This window comes from Lethenteron reissneri, chromosome 38 (genome assembly GCF_015708825.2).
Source record: "Lethenteron reissneri isolate LAM-NWPU_2019-01 chromosome 38, ASM1570882v1, whole genome shotgun sequence".
NCBI lineage: Eukaryota > Metazoa > Chordata > Hyperoartia > Petromyzontiformes > Petromyzontidae > Lethenteron > Lethenteron reissneri.
The window spans coordinates 6,885,779-6,912,896 of record NC_083816.1 but is presented as its reverse complement, the minus strand read 5'-3'; the positions used below and the strand labels follow the sequence as shown (position 1 = coordinate 6,912,896).

Genomic DNA, 27,118 nt, shown 5'->3' with positions numbered 1-27,118 from the left:
TGATGCCTGCATATTTGGAGTTTGAATTTTCTCCCCGTGCTCATGTGGATTTTTCGCCAGGTAACAGGTGTTGTGAATATTTGGCTGCAAATTTTTTTACACGATAAACCACATAGTTGAGCTATCACTTTTGGCGAGGTCGCTTCTGAAAATGAGGTATGTAGCTTATTGGAATTTAGCTGGGAAAATAAAAATAGTTTGGTTTATATTCGCCTCCTACTGCTGTTACGCAAACTCATTTCGCAAACATCCCGCCCGTGTTACGTAACAGTAGACTCTCCCCTGCCTGCGTGAAAATTTAATGTTTCTGTGCCTCAGTTCCTCTTAGTTTCTTGGGTTTTCCCCACAAGGTTTTTCAGTTAGAGGGGTCTCACTATGGGACCCTAAGGGGCCGACGTGCACGCTACAAACATCGCCTCCAAGTAGCCGTCTTGCTGGCATGCGTCGCCACACCATTCGAAAAATATCACGGACGTAGACCATTCACTGATGAAGCTCTATTTACGCTCAACAATACATAAATTGTACTGCGAATGTAAGACTCTATCTGTTTTGACCGTAGTTCAACACTTTGGAAGCAAGAGTTTGCTGGGCCGCATTTATTCGTGGAAGTTCCAAACCGGTTGAGTTGCGATGCGGGGTTTCTCCCGGTTACACCTCTCAAAACAATGATGCCAATGATGGCATGGCCTGGGGTAGATTGACAAAGGGCTGTGCACAATGATTGCTGCCCTCCGTAATTCACATCGTTGTCATGATTTTGACTCACGATTCAAAATCACAAATCAATTATATATTTTCCCTTGTGGTGCATAGTGGTATGAATTTAAAAAACCTATAGTTGCAGGAATCTTCAAAATGTAGAGTAATAAAACCTACACAATAAATGTAGTTATTTATTTTGGAAAGCCTCACCGAGTCTCAAGATAATTTTCAGGAGTGTCATGTTTTGCACATCGCATACTTCATCAAGTTGGTCACTGCCAGTTGGTGAAGGGAGAGGGAAGCCCAGGAATGGCACAGACATCACTTGCCACTGACATCAGCGAGAACCGGGAATAAAACTCTGGTCACTGGGTTTGTTGTGCCACTGCTCCTCCTCCTCCTCCTCGTGTACATGTATAGAGGGTTGTAACGATATACCCACCCCACCACCATCTCCCCTGCATCCCGGAAAGTTGATGAACTGCAGTGAATGTAGCAGCCACTTGAAGCCAAGAGGTCACATTAATTCATTGGCCACTGATGTTAACCATGGCCACGAATTAAATTCAGGTGGCCGGGACATAGTGCAGTACGCTAACCACACATTCATCATCATCAGCATCTAATATTTATAATGTTTCTCAGCCAGTACATCGAGGCGCCAGAGGATACGAGTATTTGAGGTAATTACTCAGTAAGGAAATAATTTCAGAGCAAATGCAAGGTTAAAATGAAACACAGTAGAAGCGTTTCACAACCTGTGGTCCATGGACCACTGTGGGGGGGATCTCTGTCTGCGGGAAGTGGCCTGCGAAACTGTTGCAGTTACCAATTATTTTCACAAAACACCAGATATTTTTCCTTTTCTGACTGCACGGCAGTCCACGATAATTATTGGAGAGCTGACATCGGCTCCCGAGGGGCCAAAATAGGTTGTGAATCACCTACATAAGAGAATACACAACAAGTGAGCGAATCAATCATTGCATCCATAAAAAATATCATCATCACGATCCATGGGCAGATAAGCCTGTAGAGGTGTTCACTGCACATTTTCGTCATTTGTCTCCACTTTCCTCTGTCTTGTGCCAATGTGCTCAAGTAGTGGCCACATCTTTCTGGCACCAATCTGTTACGCCGTCGGTCAAGCCATTCTCCGATAGGTCTCCCTCTCGTTCCAGTTCTTTCCATTTTCACGAATAACACTTTAATGTTTCGGTTGTCAGTCCGACATGTGTCCACAAATAGTGTCAGTGTCCTTCTCATCACTGCCTGCATCAGGTCGTCTTCTACGCGCAACCTTTTCTAACTTTAACGTTGGTCCTTCTTTGGGTCCAGCTTATATGGCAGAATCCTCTCTAGCAACACATTTCGAAAGCCAATAACTTATCTCGGTCAGCTAAGATAAACATAGCGCACAGTAAACATAGTTGAAACAATTTCAATCGTAGCGTCACAAGTCCCCCTTTAGGCAGAGGTAAATCGGGGGAAGGGCAGGGGGGCAGGGCATCGCGCCACCGTCAGCTGACCGATGAGGTGCGTCCAGATGTTGCCGGTCTCCGTGTGGATGCGGAAGATGCTCCTGAAGCACGCGCGGAACGACGGCATCGGCGGGCGGTGGCCGTGCAGCAAGTAGTCGTTGTCCTTGAGCCAATCGGGGAGAAGGTCGTGCGAAAGGACGGGCCACCTCCCCTCCCACACCTACGGGGAGGGACACGTCAATTCCCGCGTGTGCCCCTAAGCGTTCCCCTTCCATTAGCGACGACGGAATTAAAATGCAAATGAGGGTGGCATAATAAGTGTGCTCAACAATTTGGCGATTTTTTTATTTTAGACGGGTTTCCGTCTGTCCACCCCTAGTTGAAAATGGGCCGATGGTCTTCATATTTTCGTACATCTCGATTTTAAGGGCATATGACTTTTTTTTGTCTCTCCGTTTACTGCGAAACGTTTTTCTAAAATATTACTGCCATTTACCTTCAAAGCTTAACATGATATTTATGCAAACCTAGCTCACATTTGTATCAAAGTATAAGAATGAACGAATAATTATAATTATTACATCAATCCACTGCCATACTTCTTCAACCAGGATAGCAACGCAGTGTGCTAACCACTTCACCACTGCTCCAACCAAAGAATTAACTCGGCAGATTTAAAAACCACAAGAGAGCAAACTGTATTCTCATTTGTTAAGAGCAATTATGTTCCTGGACAACGTATACGTCAGACGTTTCTATATAACCGTATATAAATCTTGTAATGACCACACAGGGTGTCAAAGCCCTTGAGAGTGCAGCTGCCACCTGTAATGATGGCAACGCTATCAGTTCCCTCGTGGCCTGACATGAGCATTAACATTTCAGCAACACATGAAACGCCATCCCAAAACGTGTGCGCTCGCAAGACTATGGGAAGGCAGAATCGCACAGCACAACGGTAAATCCAGTACACCGGTGGAAAAATTAAGCCGTAAAAACAAAGTTTTTCACTATAAATCCTTTATATGCGTGGCGGCTAGAGTCCTCTCGTCCTCTGGCTTGAGATGGTTGCCACCTATGGGTCAGATGATTGCCTGCCACCATTAAGCAATTGGTAAATATAAAAAAAAAATTCCTAAAATGTTGAAAATATTGGAAAAAAATTTTCACGAAAATAAATTGCCACGCACAACGAGTCTGTGTGCAAAATGTCAGCTCGTTGGATCACGGGAAGTGGGTTAAAAAACGACCGAAAGATTTGCACGGTCGTAAGCGCGCAAGCAAGCAAGCAAGTGAACTTAATATAAAGGATTTAAAAAACAAAACACTGTGTACAAAGAAACATTTTTTGAGTAAATTTCAACTCGACTTTTTTTTTTTACACACCACAAATGTCCTCTCCAAGTGTCACGACGAAGAAACTTCCACTTCATCCAGAATTCTAGCAACATGCACAGTATTGAACTGCTGTCCGAGAACAGTGCTGAACTACTTCTCAAGTCCCTTCAAGACGCCTCTTATGCCCAATAGAAGTGCACTTCAATTCTCAATTTAGAATCCTCAGAGCTGCAGTGTACAGAATTATGTTTTAAATAGAAACTAAAATTGTGCAATTATTGGTAACCGAGCGCAACCCATCAACTCGCTCACTTGAGAAACCAGTTTATATTCACAGGCGGCTGAAACCAGGATTTTAATCCAGGATCTCAGGAGCGCCGATTTAACGCTCTCCGGCACCACATTGGCACCCTGATATAACCTTAGCCGAGCCACGTAAAAAAAAACACGAGCCGACTTAAAACCCCATGTAATCTTTTACCCCCAAACGCTTTCAAAAGGTGATTGACGGACGTTTTCAATCCAATGGGTTTAGGACATATGACTTCACGACAGGCTTGTTATACGCCACGCTGACTTGGCTCATCTTTTTCACAGGATGCTATGGTGAGGATATATGTTGTGATGTCGGCGTTGGTTTTCACCACCGCTCTTCTCAATGCTAACCGGAGACGGCCTGTCAAGCGATGAAACCCTGCCTTCCCACATTCATCATGAATGAAAGAGACAATGTGCCACGAGTGCATGTAATAAACATTAACAATAAAAAACATGTTTCGATTTAAAGCTTTCGTGACTGCAGGGATTCATCTTCTTGGTTCTTTCGGTAAAGTCACGTAGAAGGGAAGTAATAAAATAATAAATTGTTTTATTATGTTTTATTTTTATTATTTTATTACTTCCCTTCTACGTGACTTTACCGAAAGAACCAAGAAGAAAAAACATGTTACTTATTCACTGTGCTCATAATCCAAAGTTCGCCGGTTCTATTTCCCCAGGTGGGAGTTGAAACATCGAGTAGGTTTCTTAAATCCAGGCGCTTCTATCCACCCAACATTGTAACCAGGTACACCAGTTAGTCGATTGGCAGGTGGCAGGTGGAATGTGGTGTGATAGAATGTGGGTACTATTACCACTTCCTAGAGGTCTGCGTTGCACGGAAGAGAAGGCCAAATCGCCTTGAGATGAGCACTCTAGAAATCCCCCCAAGTGGAGAGACTCCTTCCGCCAGTAGAGTTGTAAAAAAGTAATTTGCAGGGCTACACATTTAGCATGATGCGAATGTCGGAAAAACAATCATTGTGAGAGGAGGAAAGAAACCGCTACCAATAAACAAGCACGAATTGACGCATCATTTCATCAATTAAAATCAATTACGAATCCCGAACGATCTTGAAACACCCATCATTTTATGAACGTGAGAAATTAATCTCGATGCCCCTCCAACACTCTCCCTGCTCCAGAAAGCAAGGCATCCTGTCCGAGCCGCCAGCCAACCTTCACTCAGTGGGGACATCGCTTACGTATGTTCCTGCGCTGCCATCATGATCCGGAACTCCCTTCCCATGCTCTGAACTGCCCGCCTGAGTCTAAGCTCGAGACGTTTATTTTTCCCTCTCCCTATGACGGACTTCTTCTTTCAACACAATAATAATAATAATGCCCACCCTTTTCTGTGCAGCGTCTAGGGCTATCGTAAGCGACCAAATTGTACAAATAAAGCAAACAAATTAGAAACAATATAATCGATGCGGTAAAAATTTGACCAAAATAATAAATCGTTGGATTGAATCGCAATCCAGAATTGTGGCAATTCATCAAATCTCTTGCCGGTTGAAAGGAGTGCATCTTTTACACATGCCTAATAATAAATCATCCCCTTTCAGGAATAAAACAGGAACAAAATTACATTACAACCGACAATACTCTTTTTGCTTTCATGACAGATAAAACGGTAATTTATTTCGTAAAAAAAAAAAAACCCATACTGTCGGATGAGGAATGGGTTAACTCCGCTAGCCGAGGGACCATCAAAAGCAGGCGGCTCTGCAATTACTTTTCCACGAATTATCTCCTTTCCGCTTATCACGCTTCCTCGCTCAACTGCTCCGCCGCTACACCGGCGAATGTACAGCGGGCGAATGTACAGCGGGCGAATGCTAAATTATATTTTTCTCCGCGTCAGCGCTATTACCCTCGTGGGGGGGGGGGGGGGGGGGGAGGAAAAAAAAGCGTTTGCCCGGCAGAAGCGCGGATCCGTCGGGAACGCAGAGAAAGGGCTCAACCGAAAAATGACAGGAAAATATTTTCCGATTAGCTACGCAATAACACAGGCACCGCAAATTCGCTTTGTCTGAAGCACAGCTGTACAAACTATAAAACTATATTATGTTTTACCAGGTAAGGCCCACTGAGCCATTTCGCTCTTTTTCATAATCGACCTGGCCATCACAAATGATAGCAACGAAGCGGCTTATTGCGTGGACATTTATAGCAGCCAAATACTTTGAATGCATGCTGATTCTAAATGCGGAGGGAGAAAACTGGAGGACCCGGAGAAAAATCTATGCCACCACAGGGAAAACATGCAACTCCAAGTATACCGGGATTGAATCCATGACCTCATGTATACCAGGTGAGGTAGTTAACATCTCACCACCGCGGCACCCTACAGCGCGCCTATGTGCCGATATCAGCAAACGACATTCATGCTTGGGCAATTTAATTAATGATTGGGCCTCCGATGCCATTTTGTGGGCAAGAAGCAAAAACAACACACTGTGGATGTATAAAGGGCCTTAACTAAAATACCACCGTGTCTCAAGCTGCCGTACAAGCAAGCTGAAAGATGCACACGGCGCATCTTGAAAGTAACTTGGTGAAAGGGAAGGCTTTTGCTTTCAAAGTGAATTTGGAACAGATGGGAGTCAAGGTTATTTTGGAGGTGACAGGGCATAGAGGTAAAAGTAGACAGCAGTGTGACGGTAGGTGTAAATGCAGTGCATATTGAGTACATCCACAGCACATCGAAAATAATTGTCGAAAAAGGTAGGGTTCTTTCTTGCCTTCTTGTTTTTAGAGAGGATGGAGGAATGGTTAGGGGGCTCCGGGGCAGAGAGACACAAACTAGACAACAGAATATTAAAGATAAAAATTCATTTCACAGCCGATACAGGCATAGGCAGTGATAACAAAGTGCAGAAGCGTGAATTTGAGTTCGTGGGGCAAACGAAAAGGGGGGGGGGGGGGGGGGGGGGGGAAGGGAATACCAGACCACATGGGCAGCAGCAGCAGCAGCAGAAAATCAACGATTGGCCATTGAGCGGAGGCCGAGTGACGGACAGGTAATCGCAACGCGTTCGACTTCGCGCAGCGCGGCACGCAATCTACCTTGCACACAAACTCCTCCACCCTCTCCATCGCCTGGTGCGCCTGCTGAGGGATGTGGATCAGACGAAGGATGTTGTCTCGTTTGTCCTCCACCTCCTCCACCACCTCTTCCTCCTCCTCGCTCTCTTTCGAGGAGATGGTGGCGGCCTGCAAAATGAAGGTCACCAGAGTAAAAAAAAAAAAAACACCGTGCCGTGTCCCGAGAAAGCAGGCACACATACAGAAAATACAAACAAAACCATACATCTATTGTCTAGCGTTACAGACTCTCAGGAAGAGTGCTGTTAGCGAGCACCTATTAAGGCCTGAACGGCACTTCAGACGATGGTGTGACCAGTGCCACGTCTAGCTGCATTGGTATCTCCAGTGCTGGTGCTTTGATACTGCATTAGGTGCTCATTTAAGGCTGAGTCGACATAGGTGAGGCCTAGGATCAGTTCTGATATCACTCGCTAATGACATTAGCTGTTGACAGGAATAGAACTTGGGTGGTTGGGTTCGTAACGCAGTGCGTTCGGTAACCGCTCCAAAGACAAAGATCCCCCGGGTGGCTTTACCAGACTATCGGGGCAAGTGCTGTAAGCAAGCACCTATGAAGGACGGTACAACACACGAGGGGGTGAGGGGCCAGCATCACGCCCAACCACCTTTGTTTCCATAGTGGCATTGTTTACACTCTGCACCAGGTACTCATTTGTGGCTTAGTCGACCTAGGGAAGGTCCTGGACCAGCTTAGATAATCGTCACTGGTGTTGGCCGTGAGCGGGAATAGAACTCAGGTCGCCAGGTTCATAGCACAGCAGGCTAACCCATACACCACCGCTCCCCACACTACCACGACACCACCACACATATGTGCACACAAATACAAAAGACAATCAAAGAACATGTTTCATTCAGCCCTTAGAGACTGTTGAGACTTTGAGGGATGAGTTGAGTAACATGCTCAGAGCAATCGGCCAATGACAACTTAAACTCGTGGGAAGCACGTTGACATTTAATCGTGCCAGGTTTATACCCATGCATTGTATGATTTTGAAGCAAGAGCTGTATCACGTGCTTGGGCTATTGTAAACAGTGGAGCAGAGCGCACCGGGGCTGATTACCAAATCATCGAGTGGAAGTTTAAATGTTTTTGTATGTATGTTGAACATCTTTCGCATTATATGTAGCCAACTGTGCCAATCGGAGAAACGGTATGTATGTTGAACATACATATGTTGAACATACATACCACATACATACCACACCTTTGTATCTTTGACCTTGCTTGTATGAACTACAAATCGCACATAAGCTTTTAAATGACTCCATATTCAACGAGTGGTCTCGGATGAGTTCTCCGGACATACAAATACATTAGCTTACTATTATACAGTTAATTGCCATTACATTGCCCGAGTACAATGAACCAATACCAACCACTGCAGCTGCTGGGTGTGGTACTTGCAACCGTTAATGGGTTTTCATTTCCCTATCCTGATGGTAACTAGATATAACTAGAGAACAAGAGGATCGCATAGACACAAACACATTATCATATTCTACTTGCGAGGGGCTTTAATGGCATCAGTTACGACCCAACGGGCTCTCTCTCTCGCTAGCTCAGCACATGAGAATTAACCCCCGAGGAAAGGTTCAACGAGAAACGATGTAAATTTGGCAAGTGAATACATTTGGCAAGTGAATTAGAATTGCAATGCGTATTTATATAATGCGCTGTACAACAGTGGGGCGTATTTACTTCACAAAGCCATCGATTTTGTGAGCAATGGACTATTTTTATTCATTTCCGTTGTTTGCTCTGTTCATCTCAAACCTTGAATGTGGATTACTTTGCAATGCACACACACACACACAGAGAAAGCTGCGCACCTTCAAAACGCTAGCTGCGTTTTTAAACCAACGCAACTGCTGTAGGCGGAGAACGGCACTCTCGTTTCACCTATCAAAAGCTGAAGAATGTCGTTGGCAGGTTTTGGTTTGGCCATGCAAGTTTATTTTGGATAGAGCCGGGTCGCTGAACTGTAATGCAATGCAGCCATTGCAACCACGCAGCCTGAGCCAGTTTATCTGGCACGCTGCCAGGATTTTATCTTGCCTGACCTTTACTCGTACTTTATTTTTAAATGACGGTATCCAGCTGAAAAAAATATCACACCACGTGCACAGAGAGAGTTCCCGTCAGGACTACGGGGAGATTCCGGTAGCATTGTCTCGGCGATCGACAGCGTCCCGCGCGACCCGGTCGCAAGCACGGACTCGGGCGCTCGCAGACAATGCACCCGGGCCCCCGCGCGGCTTGAAATGTGTTGTCCAAATGAACCGGCCCAATCCGATCCTAGCATTCCCAGTTTACATTGCGAGATATCGTCAAACACATCTTTCCCTAAGCTTCTTCTAATTTCCTACGGATTGCGTATTCAAGCGGCCATCCCCGATAAATGCTGAGTAAAGAAATAAAAATCTATTAAAAAAATGGTGAATTCCGTGGGATAACAGGTATTATCGTCTGTGGGGCTATGTAGCGGGCATCAGAGAGCATTGCAATAAAGTCCATTGTAGTACTGGGCTTCTATGCTCCCAAGTCTATGCTCCCCGCGTTTACCAAACCGCACTGACCAGCATGGTAAGTATGGTCAAACATCCCTCATAAAGCATATGGCGTGGGGAGGCTATCATCCCGCAGTGGGTTGACAAGAGAGCTGTAAGTGAATGTATTTAAAGTTCCTAATTGCCACCGCATCTCAAGGCACTGTACTGGAGCGTGCTTTTGACAGCAGTCCTCGATGAGACTTGGAAGTGTTTCCTCGCCCGTTAATGACGCTTTCAGACTCAAGTCAGGCGGACAGCCTGGGGACACACAGCCTGGGCGTGCATCTACAATACGAGAGCAAAGCAGAGCGACACATCAAAATAAAGACGATTCTATTTCGATTTAAAGCTTTCGTGACTGCAGGGATTCATCTTCTTGGTTCTTTCGGTAAAGTCATCACGTAGAAGGGAATTAATAAAATAATAAAAATAAAACATAATAAAAAAATTCTCACGACGTTTCGGCCACAATGCAAGCAGCCGTCCTCAGGTGAAGAACAGGTCTGTCGAGGCATGTGTGCTGTTTCATTCAGACGCTGTCGCCTCAACAGACCTGGTTTTCACCTGAGGATGGCTGCTTGCGTTGTGGCCGAAACGTCATGAGAATTATTTTATTATGTTTTATTTTTATTACTTCCCTTCTACGTGACTTTACCGAAAGAACCAAGAAGAAAAAAGACAATTCTCTTATGCTCAAAACGCGCTCATCAAACACTAAAATGCAAGAATCGATATTTTCTGTCTGTATACTTTTGCATGTGACAGAACAGGTTCAAATAAAACCCGCAGAATCTGCCTGCACTGCAATGGCAAACAAAAAATAAATTGCAGATGCAATTGGAATTCCGAATCGTGACATTTCATAGAATTGCAAGGGGAAGGCAGAATTATTACCTGGTATTTCGGGTGTCTTGCTTTCACTAGATATATACGTTTGCAATCCTGAGAGCCTAGAAACCAAACTTGTAATTGAGCGGTAACCTGGCATGGCTGTTACCACAGACAACCCGGAATGCACCCAGTGTGATCACATCTTGAAGGCCAAGCAAAGTTTGAGCTTGGTTCAGCACTTGGGATTGTGGAGCGCTTGGGATTGTGCAGCACTTTCCAGGTGCTGGAGGTTTGGGGCCGCGAGATGTGGAGTGGAAATTAAAGAACGAGGTCTCAGCCTCCCCCCCTCGCGTGTGAATGGTGAGCTTAATCCTGGTTCTCCAGTTTCCTCCCAAGTGAAGCCAAACCTCTTGATAATGGAAATGGACAAACCATCCCAATGTAGCAGGACCCTGGTACTGCGCCCGTTTTCGCGGTTGCGTTGGAATAGATCTCGGAAGCAGCTCCCAGAACGTGGAGCGAAATGTCGGCCATGCCAAGAAAGATGCGGTACAACACGCAAAAAATGTCGGAGATCTGTCGCAGGATTAATGAAAAAAATTTTACTCTTGAGACTCAGCGAGGATTTCCTTGGTAAGCAAGTGGATGTTGTCGCTTTTTTCTTTTTTCAACTAGTAAAAACAAGGAGTTAAAATCCAACACTTTCCAAAAATGATGAGAAAACCCATCACGACGGGAATATGCTTGCAGGATGGAATCAAGGTGATTTAACAACACACAAAAAGTGTTCCCATAATAATGACAAGTGCACTCCGTGCATGTATGTTATTTTTTTTACAGTTATGTTTGAGTATATTCTGTCCCCCTCCCTCTCCCCCCCTGAAAAATACCGCAGCAAAATTGCCCTTCCCTCCCGGGGTCTTGTTCAATAAAAAAACATATAAAAAACACACACAACACACAAAAGCGTGCTTGAGTTGGTGGCCCCAAACAATAACACGGCCACACGTTCAGCTCTATCGAGCTGGTGTGCCGACACAAGACTGACAGCGTTGCACGTGCAATGTGGGCGATCACATGACGTGCACACAAGGCATCACAGGAGCCGGCACCTCTCTGCCGTTTGGGAACCGGCGCGCGCCTTCCCGTGCTGTTAAATCCACCGCACGCGAGTGCTACGAGTGCTACAAGGGCGAAATTCGCAAGGAGACAAGATGATGATCACGCCGCCGACCCTGCGATGTCACACCAGCGGCAATTTGGGCGCTCGCGTGAAACTGTCCCCAGTGTGCAGTCTCCAGTGCACGACAAAAAAAAACCACGTGACACTGAAAATAAATGAATAACCTAGACACAAAAAAACCAACAACAACCTCCTTATATATCCGCCTTCATCCAGATGCAATGTTCACAATACAAGCATGTAGGTTTTTTAAGTGAAATGGTAATTAGTGCCCTTGTTATGTAAGCCTATTAAAAAGGCAGCGATTTAAACCCTTTCAGGCTGAGTACAGTGAACGAGAGAAGGGCGGTCCTCCTTCTTGAGTTGCCTTTTTCTCATGCCGCAGGCTACGAGCAGATTAAGAAAATGTATTTATACTGGAAAATCCGATGAGCTACAAAGCTATTTGTCAGAAACGTCTGAGAGGAGCTGGAAATAATGTTAAACAAACAACAAACAATACAGAAATAAGATAGGAGTCTAAAGTACAAGAAAGGTAAACAAATGACCCAAACACATACAAATGAAACGAAACCATCCCCATCCTACCAGACAAAGTCCACCGAGGTATTAACTTATTTTTCAAAAACGACCTGGCCACAAATTAAAACTCAACAAAGTGACTCATCATTTTGACATTGAGAGCAGCAAAATCATCTAAATAGTCTCAACGCATGAGAATAGGTTATCCCCGTTTTTCTGGCAACAAAACGGGTGTTAAGCTGTTAAAACACCAAACTGGAACCTTTTACAAGGAATCATGTCTGCATTAGCCACAACACTTGTGGTCAGAATGCAAACAAAAAAACACTCTGATAATATATGCATTGTCTTTGAAACTGATTGGTCCACACCAGAGACAGCTTTCTTTCGAGCCTAGTCTCAAACGGTGTTAGACCAGAGGACGCCAAAGGCGTACTGATTGGTCAGAAAAGGTTTCAGTTTGGTGTTTTAACATCTCAACACCTGTTTTGTTGCCAGAAAAAAGGGGAAAACCTATTCTCATATTTTGGTACTGGCAAAGGAGGTACCATGAAGTCTCAATGAATGTTTCTAAAATTTGGAGAGGAAAACCGGAGGACCCGGAGAAAAAAATCCACGCGATCACGGGGAGAACATGGAAATTCTAGATTTGAAGCTTTCGTGACTGCAAGGATTCATACTCTTATGTTTTTTCGATAAAGTCACGTAGGTAAAAAAATAATAAAATTAAAATTGATAAAAGTAATAATGAAAATAAAATAATAAATCACGACGTTTCGGAGGCAACACAAGTCTCCGTCATCAGGTGGGACCGTCACAGCTACATTTACTGTATCACTTGATACAGTAAATCTAGCTGTGTACTGTATCACTTGATACTTCAAATAAACTGGCATCAGGGTCGGGATGGAACCCCCGACCTCCTGCATACCAGGCGAAGGAAAAGAACATCACACCACCGCGGTGCCCCTTAAGAAAAGCATACAAGTTCAAATTGCATCATCAATTCCCAAGCTTCGGAAAGGCAGTAAAACAACAGCAAAAACAGTCCCGAATCACACCAAGACAACACACCGTCCCTTCATAAAAAATTTAACAGCGGCATTTTCCATTTTCACTATTCATTTGAAGAGAAGCCCAACTGTTCCATTACTTAGGACATTAAACGGAGCTCCATCACAACACTAAAATAATGGTTTAAAAAAAGAGATTTAAATAAAGCATCCCTTTGCCTCAATCTTAAAAGCATTCGGTAACTCGAAAATATTAACCGTGTGTTATAAAAATAAACGGTTTGTACTTTTAATACTCAAAACTGCATTCTGCTTCGCAATACGCAACGCTGTTAAGGATGAAATGCTTGAATTGTATATCATGCCACGCAACAATACTGTAGTGTGCAATGTATCATCCAGTTAAACCAGTCTACCCTTGGGTGCAATAGCCTATGAGCACACACACAAGCATTTTTATTTCATTTTAATCTTCGCAAGCACAAAACAAGAAAGTGGCAAGCTATACTTATATTGCATGCGGAGCCACGGCGCGGCGTTAAGTGCAACGTGGTATGAACCCGCGGACCCAAATATGATTCCCGGCCAAGGCTAACGTCGTTGGCGAGTGACAACTAAATAAGTCCTGGGTCACACCCTCACTCCAAACGCCTCTTTCCCCTCCATTTACAAATCCACAGGCAACTAGGGAGGATGAGAGACTCTGGACTCCTAACTTTTGATTTATTACATAGACATGGCCGGTGTGATCGAGTTTAATGGGCTCAGAGGTGGGCAAACCGAGTTGAACAACATAGCCGACAAAAGTTGCTGCGGTCTGTAACGGAGCGGATGTTGCATAACATTTGAAGAATGCAACAAAGTTACGCGAAAATTAAATTGCACCGTTCAACTCCGTCTACTTGAGCGTGGAAATGTGACCGCCAAATTACAATCAACCATTGCCTCCCAAAGTCGTACGCCATCCGTCACGGTTTTCACGCCATGCAACTATCCACGTAGCTTCCGTGAATTTCCATATAGAAGTATTCCCGGATCGCGTCTCCTCCTTTGGCAGCCGCTCCAGCCACTCTATCACCTGCTGTCAATCCCGTCCAGTGACGTGTCCTTTCCAAGCCCACTTACTTTACTGAAAAGTCAACATGTCTGTAACTTGTGTGACCCACACGTGCCTCTTTGGTTACCCAAATACACCTCGACCTGCTTCTTTGCACACTTTTCAGCTCCTATTATTTTCCTTGCCAGGTGTTTATATTTCCGCCCCTTGTTATAGTAGTTTATACAAGACACATTCAATATACCGAATCAAGACTTTCTTTCTTCGGCACACCAGTTCGATGTATTTAATCATTAACTGTGAGAAAACGGGCTGAAAATATAAGAAGTAGTTTATGTTCAGGATTCGCTGTGTAGCGAGGAAAATGAATTGTTCTGGTTATATATTTTTAGATAGCACAAATGGCAGCTGGTTTAGCCAAGGCCATGCTACGGTCAGCTGCAGTGTAGGACGTTACGCACAAGCTCTGCGATATTGCATATTTATTCTTTTTTTACGATTGCTCAATACCACCATGACCGAGTATATACTTTCACATTTTACAAATAACATAAGCGCTGCAGATAGGGTAAGTTTCACTTTGGTATGTACGATTGTTCAAGCGAAGCTACCATGGTGGAATGGTTAGCACACTGGAATCTAGAGGACACCAGTTCTATTCAGTTTCCAGGCGCGGCAGTTGAATCAATGGGCAAGGTTCTTAAATCCATCCCGCATGTGTCCACTCAGCGGGAAATAAATGGGTGCACCACAGATAGTCAATTGGCGGGGGTGCATGTGGTTGATTAAAGTGTGGGCACTCCTACCTCTTCCAGGGCATTTGACCAGGCTGGAAGAGTAGGCCAAAGACCCTCCTATAGCAGGGGCTCTCTTCTATAGAGAGTGGAGGCCTTTTCTACACGCAGTGGCATTAACTAGTAACTTCAGGGCTGTTCCTTTATCTTTTACGGTCACCCAGTAACCCTGTGTTTGCGAGGGATAGTGCCTACGACATATTTCACACTCGCGAGAAGACGGGACAGCTGGCTTGATGTTGCCCGTGAAGGTCGCCCAGGGGCAGACAATAACCTGTCTGTGACAACTGGCAATCTACTTAAGGTGTATCGTAACTATCATCGTGCGAGACACGACTCAAAGCACATGGCCACACAACCATACTAACATACAGTTACAACACAATCCGAGTCTGGCACAGATGAGATCACAGCCTACGAATATCAATAACCACTGCAGGTATAACACTCCACTGCATGGCTTTGTTGGGTAAACTTCATCCACTGCTGGCGGCAGGATCACCACTAGAGGGAGCTCTCCAATGTGTCTCTTGGGGAGTATGTTTGGCCTACTCTTCTACGCTGGCTAGACGTCTTATCAGAGGTGGGGAGTCACCCACACTTTACCCTGCCACGAGCGACCTGCTGATCAACCAACTTCAACGTAGCCGTTTATATAATGCTAGCTGGACAGAGGCAAGGGGCGGTAGGGGGGGATTTAAGAAACTTGCGCATTGTTTAAGCTGCCACGCCAGGAGCTAACATTTTCATATCTACCTCTGGATTGCAAGTCCAGTGCGCTAACCAAGACACCAGACAATGCAGCATCCCTGTGTGACTTTGTGAAATGTAACACAAATGCACCGAATGGGTAATCTCAAATGTCAAGCTGGCCATGTTGATGGTGGAAGGGGGTGGCTATGGAGGAGGGCAGATCCAACAAAAGGCATCTAAACTTCACGTGGCAAGGAAACGGAGCATCTGTCAAGATTATCGATGCAAATTGGAGCTCTTAACCTCGCAGGATTATAAAAAACACACACCAGCCCCCACAATTTTTAATTATGAATGGTTAGAACAATTCGTCGCAATGGTGAATAACAGTTACCAATTCAGGTTTCTGTCACTTGGTAGGGAAAGGTGAAGCCCTGTAGCTTCTTGTTCAGGCCACTTCTGGTTGAAAGGGTCTCCCCCCCCTTGGCAGTAGCTCTGCATAGCCCCATCTGTAGGATAGTGTGGCCTACTCTGCCACACTGACCAGGAATTTTGGAAGAGGTGGGAGAGTAACCCACACTACCCCCACCACATGCAACCTGCCAAATGACGCACTGTGGCAGTGTAGCCATATATCTATTGCTGGGCTATCGCCAATAGTTTCAGCTGCCACGCCGAGAGATCAAATCAAACCGGTGACCTCTGGATTGCAAGTCCAGTGTACTGTTATACCGTGGTCTCCTTTAAAATCTGTGTTCGACGCAAACATTACAAATGTGTTTTTTATTTCTTATTTTTAAACGCCAATTTACTCTTCAACAGCATGGCTGCCGTCACATTAATTTTTATGTGCGTTTCCAAAGTCGTCCCATCGCATGAGACAACGCAGTTCCAGTTGCTGAGCAACATTCTAATTTTGGATAGCATTTTGTTCCCAAGTTACCCATTTGTTGAGACGTTTGCATGCATGTCTGTTGAACTTCATCGCACCGTACGTAGCCAACTGAATTATAGCCAGCTTTTTTAAGGTGCTACCTTACCAAGGAAGTAATTATCTTTAACAAACACAAATTAACCGGTCAGAACAACTAAGATGAATTAAATATACATGCACGCATGGGGATGCTGCCGTGGTGTGATGGCTAGCATTTTGGAATTGCAATACAGAGGTTGCTGGGTTCGGTCTCCCAGTGCGAAAGTTAAAATAATGGGGGGCACGTGTCTTAAATCCATCCACCCTTGACTCGCGCAGATCAAGCCTCAAGGATTACCCCTTGGGACCCATGAGTTGTCTTTTTAAACCGAATTTTGAGACTCTCACAGCTGTGCAAATGATTTCCCACATTTCTGGTTTGACCAAAAAAAAAAATATTCAGCTCTATTTAGTGCACCGACAGCTGCGAATGCCTGGCAGGTGTTTGTATTATTTAATTTCCTATGGGGGTGGTTCACTAAGTGGTGGACATTAAGTCCATTGCTGCTATGAAAACTCATTTCATAACTGACCCCCGCCCATATTTTCTCCTAAAGTAGACTCGCCCAATGCGTACGTGACAATTGACCGTTTCCCATTCTGATGACGTATGGAATTGGAAGAAAAGTAAAATAAAATTACTTTATCGGTACGGCCTCAGGTCGGAAGACGTTACCGAGGCTCCCACAAGGCCATGCGGGGCAGCGTGGCACAGTTTGGCGCCAGCTATCAGAGTGTGGTCGTGTCGCTACCTGCCTTGAGTACAACGTCTTTGAAAACAACGGCGCTATGCTTCTCTAAATAAAATTAACTCTAACCGCTTGCACATTCCGAAATTCAGCGGTGAATGGTACCAAACCTGCAAACTTGCAGACGTCTCGAAACAGGACAGGGTTAAATGGTTCTGTACATCAAGCTTTTTAGGTTTCTCGGTTTCTTGAATGGCTGCCTCAATTTCTTGGGTTTCCCCGCCACCCCCCCCCCCACCCCCAAGGTTTTTCAGTTGGGGTGGACATTTACACTCTTGCACCCCGAAATATGAACGGGTACACCAAAGTTAGCGGTTTGGCAGGTCGCGTGCGATGGCGCAAATTGTACCGATGTCTGACAAGCGTATGTCTGAAACTACCTGCCAGAGGCTATCTAGAGCTCCATCTAGTGGTGGCCCTTCAATCAGCAGTAATGAGAGCAAGCAACTGCAGGGCTGCATGTTTACCTTGTGCACAGGCATGAATATTCCTAAAACGCACCCTTCTCTAAACATAAAACGTGGTTGTAAAAGAACATTTCCAGCATAAACGTCACCTCATCTTGAGAGATTCGTGGTAGGCTCCAGTGCCCTTTGAAACCAACACAATTTACATAACAAAGCAGTAAAATGATAAGAGAGCAGTCAACTTTAAATAACCCCTTTGAAAGCGTGCGTGTTATCAGATGGATAAAAAAAGACAAAATGAAAGACAATAAAAAAATTAGGCAGTAAAAAAAGCTTTCGTCAGTGTCAGCAGTCCACGGTGATGAACCATGTTATTCACGTGATTGTTTGTGTTGAAATGCTTATTTTACTGTGAAAATAACGTGCGGCTGACGATGAGTTGTTAGACTGTGTCCTGTTAAGATGATCGTTCATGGTGCAATTTGGCTGCCAAAACGGGGGACCGCAGCACTGTAAAACATTACTGTTGCTTCGAAAAAAGACAAAGATCCCCCGGGTAGTCTTACACAGGCTGTTGGGGCAGGTGTTATTTGCGAGCACCCATGAAGGCCTGCATGGCATGGCAGGCCTTCATGGGTGGGACCACACCTGGCCGAATTTGTCTCCCAAGTGCTGATGTTTACACACTGCACCAGGTACTCATTTGAAGGCTGAGTCGACCTAGGGGAGGCACAGGACCAGTTCAGAAAATCACCACGACCGTTTGCTGTGGCCGAGAATGGACCTCAGGTTGCCAGATTCGTAGCGTAATGTGCAAACCGCTACGCAACAGCTTTGAAAAAACACACACACACGTACATCTTCATTTCTTTGTAATTGCCAAGGGCAATAAACGCAATTTTTTTTTTAAATCAATTCATTAAACCACGTGAAGCGTACAGTTAAAAATGAAACGTTTCAAAACAGCTTTTTTGTGAGAAGTTAAAACCCGCCACCATTTACGACGCGTGATATTTACAGGGTCTGGAGAGGCTGCGGACGATGAAGTTGGCAAGTCATGTTCCAACCTCCTCCTCTCCGACACCTGGGTCGACGCGTCTCCCTGCAGGCCATCGGTCCCAGCCGATGGCGGCAATCTCCTCCGCACTCCGTTCACTTGCGCGGCATCCATTTGGCACTGGGGCCTCAAGTCCTCTGCTCCCCTACACACGCATAGTCAGCAACATGCGCGCACACACACATTTCAAACATTTTTTTTGCCAATTTCCCAGAGAACGACACCACGGTGTAATAGTTGGCACACGATTTGAAATCCAGAGGTGGCCCGGTTTGATCGGATATCCCAGCTTGGCAGTTGAAGCAATGGCCAAGCTCTTTAATTCCCCACAGCGAGTTGATCGGAAGGTCACGTGTGTTGTGATCGAGTGTGGGTACTCCCACGTTTTCCAAGACGTCTGGCCAACAAAAGAAGAGTAGGCCAAATACCTTTTGGAGGGGCTCTACACATGAGTGAATTGAAACCGCATATAGCGTATTTTTGGTCGAAATAGGTTAGCCACATATACACCAAATCGCACAAACCGAACCCGCATAAAGCGAGGGGAACCTGTAAAGTAATTATTGCCGAGTGCTGCGAATGGTTATCACTCCTTAATCGCTTCTACCATGGTTGCCATTTCCATGAACTTTACTCATTGATTACTATAGCTATTTTGAGGACTCGGTCTACCAGCTGGAATGTTTCTGGTCATTTGTCACAACCACCACACTAATTCTTCCCTGGCACCCTTTAACGTTTGAATCCCCTCCCATCGTCTCTGTTCCCAGGTCACCGTCATAACCTTGCTCAATTTAAGAAATCTATCAACTTGTTATCTATGATGACTTTAGTAGTATTTTTTGTCTCTGCTGACCATGGGCCTGTGCTCTGCACGTGTGATTTAATAAAGTGCCAGATAGGCTAATGTTACACAACCCTCCTCCCCCCTGGCACTTTGGGAACAAATTCAGAAATCATATTCAAATTCAAGCTCTTTTCAAAGCTGAAGTGGTGATTCGAGAGTCGGAGCTTCAACTCTGGTGTGTTTAAGCATGCCATCTTCAGCACAGCAGATGTTTTAAGACCCTGTGAGATTACATGCATGAGATCAATACGTTTGGCTTTAATAGCGCAATTCCCCAAATAATAGAAAACTACTCACAATAAAGTTAATAAATTTATGTGATTATGTTCAATCCGGTCTACCCTGACAAACATAACGCATACGTTTGATAGGACTCTGCTGGTTATACAAGGCTTATTTGGACAGTGAAACCTGGGCAAAAAGGATTTTAAGGGGATCGGAGAAACTTGATGTTAGGTGTGGGTGAAGCTTGGATCGGAGAACATTGCATGCATTACAGTATATCAGGGACATGAAAATGGTTCGTTAGGATGCAGAAAAGATGCAACAGAACAACACGTTTACCTCCAATGTACTTTTTGTTCAATCCCGAAAATTAACAATTTACTAAAATGTCGAATTATCCAGCACAATATTACATTTTATCGAGGAGTATTTCCCATGGGAGCATTTAATTGCAATATAATTGGGATATAAATGCACAATGGAAACAACATAACGAGGCTTCACTCAACTAACGCTGTGTTCGCCCCTCCAATAAGCACGGTTGGCTACGTACGTACGGTGCAACATAAGTTCAACAAACAAATATAATCTATTACTTAAAAAATCACAACAATTTACGAAGATGTAAGAACACTTAGCAAAAGATCGTATTTCTTTTAGCAGAATCTCTGACATTTTTTTTAACTTCACATAAACAATCAGGCTTGAATTCCACTCAACAAAACATGTTTGCGAATAGAACGCAAGACGAAATAAAACTGCGGTTTCTGTTTTTATTTGGCAACATTCTAAAGCTGCTGTCTTTACACTCACACACAAAGAGTGAAACGTGAACGCAGTAGAATTGAACACTTACGTGGACATGCAAGCAGCATAGCACCCACACACTAAAATTAACTTCTGAGAAAAAATCAACGCTTATGGGAAGGTCCTTGCAATAAGCGTCACTCGTGACAAGCAATTTAATTGGAGGCCGAGATAAATGGGGGCAAAAGCCATTTGAACGAGTGTGACGTGTACAAAAATGTATTGTCACAACCCCTTCATTTCTCAAATTTCCAGTTTGCGTCAATCACCAAATCACAGTGGACAATAGCACTGTCGTTCGAGCGAACCGAAAATAACGATGTTTGATGTAGATCTAAGAGTATATATTGCATAACAATGAAAGGCTGTCTGGTACAAACGAAGAGAAATAGGCTTTCCATTGGGCTATAAGGAAATCTGCAGTATATACAATTGCTTCACCTTGGGCAGTACATGCAAAGAATTGGGTCAAAGGGTAAACGTTTTTTTTAAATATCACAGAACATGACGGTCATGAGAAAAACATTTCAAGAGTGTTGTGATGACAAATGTTGAACTGTTTCAGTTCAACAACATTCACTATCGTAATTCCACGCTGCAAAGAAACAATTAATTCGAAACTTGGAAATGTCTCTTTTCATCACGATTCTCCCCAATCACAGCCCCACGGATGTGGGCCCATGGGAGTGTTTTGTCCATACTTCGCCACGCTGGTCAGTGCGAGCATGAAGGTGAACAAACAAATCAGTTCAGACAGCACTTGTCACTGACGTTAGCCGTGACCATAAATCTGGGTGGATGGTTGCATCACATGACCATGATGGATGGTGATGGCTTGAGGCGGCCTTCATCCAGGAGTGGTTAGATCATAGTTGCTGCTGGTAATAACTCCCCCCTCTATTAGTAACATTCAACTTCACCAATGAAAAACATTCGCCACGAATAAACACACTGGTGCCGATGACAGACACAGTGAGTGGGCTCCTGAAGTCTCGTTATAAATAGCTGCCGTCCCATGCCGGCGCTTGTGAAACTGAAGCCACCCCCACTAGGTATGTGTGGTGGCTTTTAACCTACGCAAAGTACCACTGTACTTGTTTTCGAGTGTAATTTTATGCCCAGCGATTTGTCCGGGTTCCGTACTTCATCAACATCGTCGTCGTTTGCCTCTCGAGTGGCATTCGAGTGGCATTCAAGCGGCGAGGCTTTTAAGCCGACGCAAACACGAATTAAATGCGAAAACAAGTGCTCACAAACACGAATTAAATGCGAGAATAGGCGCTCACATTTGATACAAACACACAGAGCATTAAATCTTGACTTAAAGCTTTCGTGACTGCAGGGATTCACATTCCATCATTGATGGGACGGATTTGATAAAAATAAATGGCGAGACACGAGTGAGTTTATAGGTAAGGTTGGAATTCTTGGGAGGGAGATGTTTACATTCAACCGGTTCCTTTGGCAGAGAATCAGAATAATAACCTCCACGACTTGGGGGGAGGGGAATCATCCAGCAGTGGAATGTCAAAAGAGACTGTAACATCTACACATCATGTACACACAATGTACTTGAACACAATGTACTCACAATCGCTTTAAACGCCAATCTTGTTATATAAGCTTGCTGCAAAACCACTCAACCATCCGCCTAAACCTGCTCACCAAGTTCGGCAAGAGCTTACCATGAGGGTTTGTTAAATAATTTGAAACATTCAGTACCAACAATACTATTACCGCTTAAAATTCAACTACAGATATTCGCACAGCCGCTTTGTCAATCCCCTGCTGAATGAAGGGTCACGAGAGATCTAACCATACTTCACCAGGATGGTCACTGTGGAATCTCATTCACCGCTGCCGATTGCCATGGCAAGGAATGAAACTCACATGAGTCGCTGAGTTCATAGAGCAGTGCTCCAACCACTGCGCCACCACTCCACTCGATTGCGAAATTTGAAGAATTATTTTAAAAAAAATACACACAATATGTAACGTTCTGTATGTAGCCTGCGCTGTCCAAATCACACATCAGTTGTTTTAGTGTTGACGTGACGCAGAAAGTTATCAAGAGTTTTCTACTTTAAAAAAAAATCTGCTTTGAAACAACAATCAAGTAATATACTTTTAAAACGAACAGCGATGGACCCATGTCCTGACATGACTGAGTTGCTCATAATACAATTCAAACCTCACAGCTGTGCAAAATTACAGCCTTAATGTACACATCCTGAACCTAAACACGATGTAGTTTTCCCTGCATTTCATGCGATAACCTTCGACTGTGAATGAATTTGTCATGCGTATTCTAACACATAAAATATGCTTAGACATACCTTGATATAATTTCAGCAAACACTTCAACTTATCACCTCTCATAAATAAAGTACATGTACAGCAGCCCTTTTAATCAATTCACTGTTGGATTCAGTGGCTTCCCACACCCTGCGGATTACGTGGGGGTCCTTGGCTCATACTTCACTCCCCTGGTAACTTTCACCATACTTCACCACGCCGGTCAGATGGAGGCAGGGAGAACACACGTGGCATATAGATAGCCCAGTGAAAAATACACCTTTAAAGTGACAATTATTGTGTCTCTGGCTGTACGGTACATTCACGACGGCCTGACAACTTACAGGGATTCAAGTTCAAATCCGGGCGTGACATCCACTCGGCCCTTAATCACCCCATGGTCGATAAAGCAGGTACTAATTTACAAGTATATCACTAATTCGTGCTCGCCGTACGAATGTGCAATTCCCAACGCGTTCGCTTCTTATCGTCCTCTCGCCATCAGAGAGAGAGGATGATGCGATTCGTAACAACTGCAACGGGAAACTTAACAAACAATTTAGCCAGGGGCCTACCCCTACAGGATATCAACAAGCGCACAACACATGGGCGATGAGAGGGAGGGGAGAAGCTTACTAACAACAAACGACACCGCTAACGACAATTGACGAAGGGGGGGGGGGGTCTATCGGAATTAGTCGCTTAGTACACAAACTAAATAAGGGTCATTACAATGCTTATACGCTGTAGGATGTTGTTGCTAGGGAGACGCGGGGAGGGTGGGGGGGGACACTCACGGAACCCACCGGCCTCTCGCCTCCATCTCTCCCGGCGACTGAAAGCGCCGACTGGCCTGGGCGCGCCTCTCATTGGTCGACGTGGTCGCGAGGGCGGGGCTTAAGGCTGGAGCGGATTGGCCAATAGGAGAAGCGCCTACTGGAGGGAGGGGGGTATTGAATGTTATTTATTTATTTATTGTTGTTGTCATTTAAAAAAAATGTGATTTTGTCAACAGTAAACAAATGCGGTGGTGGTGGTGGTGTTCGTGATGCGGTAGGATAGCGGTTAGCTCGCGTGCGCTAACCAACCCGGCGTACCCGAGATCGATTCCCGCTCACGGCCACCAACATCGGTGACGATTATCTGAACCGGTCCTTGGCCTCCCCCTAGGTCGACTCAGCCTCAAATCAGTACCTGGTGCGATGTCTAAAAAACATCGCTGCTGGGGAGACAAAGGCGGCCGGGCGTGGTGCTGGCCACCCACCCCCCTCGTGCACTGCGCCGGGCTTCCTATGTTTCTACTCGCTAACAGCACTTGCCCCAACAGTCTAAGGCTATATGGGGATTATTTGTCTTTTATTCAGCTGCTGCTGCTGCAGCATTGGCAGTGGTGCACAAACAGCAAAACCAAAACTCGACACGTTTGTCAATGACACTGTGCGTGACATTCAAATGAAATAATAATAAAACAGACGACGTTTCGGGCAATGGCCCTTCTTCACAGCACAGTAACAGTGATGCCAGAGAGATACAATGGACAAGAGGAGTTAGCGGCGCTATTTAACACCATCCTAAGTAAGCATGCACACGTTGGGTCAACAGTTGGCATTTGGCTGGTACCGTTGGACCAACATTGACCCAACGTACCACGTTGACTCATGGTATTCACACTCTGATCAGTGCCGGATTATCCTCGTAGCAAAAGTTGCACATGTAGCTACGGGCCCCGCACTTTGAAGGGCCCCGCGCTAAATGCTTTCAAGTGAAAAATTCCGGTTCAGTGATTCTGCACCTGCTCTATTGCTATAGTACTATACTGCCTTCAACTTTTATGAACGACTGGGTGTTTAAAGTTAGCGATTTGTCGTATTATCTGGCTGCATAGCAAATAAAAAATACAATTACTTTACTATGCAAGTAAAAAAATAGTGTTTTAATGATTATGTGTTTATTTATTGACGGCCCCTTTTTAACATATGCTACAGCTACAGGCCCCGCACTAGCTTAATCCGGCACTGATTTTGACGTGTTGTCCCTCTGACTCGTATCTTCATTCGCTTTACAAAATTGTTGCTTATGATTTTTGTTTCGCTCATATTTTTCTTGAGCCCAACCTAAGCAGCCTTGCCCTCCTCAATTCACTTCTTCAATAGTTTCCTGCAAATTCATTCGCGTTGCTCGTTAAAAATGACCAAACTGTATGCAGGAGGCACGAAACGTTGGATCAACGTTGCGAAACTACCTTCCCGAGGGGGTTGCCATAACTCTGGCTCGCCAGGAGTAGGCAGTGCATCTGTGTTCATCTGTACGGGGCGTTTTCTCCCGTTGATCCGGTTTCACTCCCACCTTAATAAACAACTCATTAATTGGCTGCAAATATCTTCACGTAAAGAGCCATTGTAGCAGGTAACACGCCCTCCTGAAAACGAGTCAAACGGCCGGGTGTGGTTGTCATGAATAAATAAGTAAACCATTATTTTAACGTGCACACAGGATTCCCTCGTTATTCGTGAGGGATACGTTCCGGGCACGCTCGTGAATAGAACATTTCGCGGATAATGGTATTGGCCTATTAAAACCTATCTTTTTTTCATGAATGACCTTAAGTAAATACACAAATGAGCTTTTAAATATATGAAAATTATCATAACACAAAACATGAAAATTGGTTATTATACATATGAAGTACAGTATTAAATAATCATTAGATCACTGCGGATGCATGGCACCGTCCCGACCGCCAATGTCAACGCCTCTCCTCAATGAGGTCTTTGGAGATTACGTGAACGAAAACGGAGTTGCGTCACTGCTTCTTGACTCTGCGGGTTTGCCTAGTTTCCCGTTACCAGAATTGCACACGTGCTCCTGTAAAAGATTTGGGATATGAAAGAGGGAGGCCGCCGCTGAGCAAAGTGATGTTGAAATCACGAGTGGGTGAGAAAGCATTGCCATCAAAAGGTCACTCAGTCCCATTCCAGTACAGTGATTCCGCATGAGTAAAGTGCCACGTGCGTTTTTTTGAAGTCTCAGGGAACAGTCAAGCCAGGTCAGGTGGCCCTCTGAGTCTCGAGACATTCGAGTGTTGTACCGTATACGTTCGATAACTAATATCTAAGCAATTTAAGGCGATAGCTAAGGGGCAATGAAACATTGTCTGGTGGCGCTGCTGCTGCTGCGTTGGCAGTGCTGTACAAGCACGAATAATGACAACAACAACAATAACACATTCATCTTCTTGGCTCTTTCGGTAAAGTCACGTAGAAGGGAAGTAATACAATAATAAAAATAAAACATAATAAAATAATTCTCACGACGTTTCGGCCACAACGCAAGCAGCCGTCCTCAGGGGAGACAGTGTGTATTTTTATTATTTTATTATTTCCCTTCTACGTGACTTTACCGAAAGAACCAAGAAGATGAATCCCTGCAGTCACGAAAGCTTTAAATCGAAAAATAACACATTCGTCAATAACACTGGCTTAAACTGAAGAATACATATACTAGGCGACGGTTTAGGCAATGGACCTCTTTCATAATACATACATGTTTGGGGGCCATTGTCCTTTTCACGTGCTATGAAGGGTCATTGCCCGAAACGACGTCTATATAAAAACATACTTTTAAGGTCACAGTGTTATTGGCGAATGCGTTGAGTTTTATTTCGGGTAGGGGAAGATCTCACCACAAGATGCTTCTCCAACCATGGCCATGTCATCTCTGAACATTTTAACAACTAATCCTGGGGACCTTTAATTCCTGCCGTTCCAGGCCACTTCCCAGGGGTTAATGCTCAGCAGGTATTCAATTAAAGGTCTCATGATTATACCTTCTTCTTATATCTCGCTACCAAGGACATGGCCCTGTCACTGCCGATCGTAGTTTTTTTTGTCTTGCGTGGCAGCCCGCCGACGTTTGGAATTCCACCCTGATCCACTTTCGCGACAGCATTCAATCTACAACGCGTACTTTTAAAGGTTGGGAAAAAAAAAACAGGTTTGAAAGGTTTTTTTTATTCGAAACGTAATATCACCCGCACTCAAGGGGGATATCCAAAACATATTGTACAAACAAATGCCCAGATATAATCAGGTAAAACACGGAACGATAAAATGCACTTTAGGGAGAAAGCAATACAGTGGGTCTCGCACTCACTTCT

At 44.6% G+C, this 27,118-nt stretch overlaps 1 protein-coding gene across 4 annotated transcripts in view; it reads right to left on the bottom strand.

Moving 5' to 3' along the window:
- Window positions 1-23,892, bottom strand: part of LOC133351788 (adiponectin receptor protein 1-like) — a 39,938-nt gene extending 16,046 nt beyond the window's left edge. Inside the window, exons 1-4 of one of the 4 annotated variants that reach the window (XM_061567316.1) lie at window positions 23,769-23,892; window positions 18,750-18,933; window positions 6,915-7,061; window positions 2,235-2,406 (exon numbers count right to left, since the gene is read on the bottom strand). In XM_061567316.1, coding sequence (XP_061423300.1) covers window positions 2,235-2,406; window positions 6,915-7,061; window positions 18,750-18,933; window positions 23,769-23,785 — 520 coding nt within the window. In that variant the 5' untranslated portion in view covers window positions 23,786-23,892. Of the gene's footprint in view, window positions 1-2,234; window positions 2,407-6,914; window positions 7,062-18,749; window positions 18,934-21,483; window positions 21,534-23,306; window positions 23,451-23,759 lie in introns of those variants that run through there. The other 3 variants (XM_061567315.1, XM_061567317.1, XM_061567318.1) reach the window with 3 other exon arrangements.
- Window positions 23,893-27,118: the final 3,226 nt, after the last annotated feature.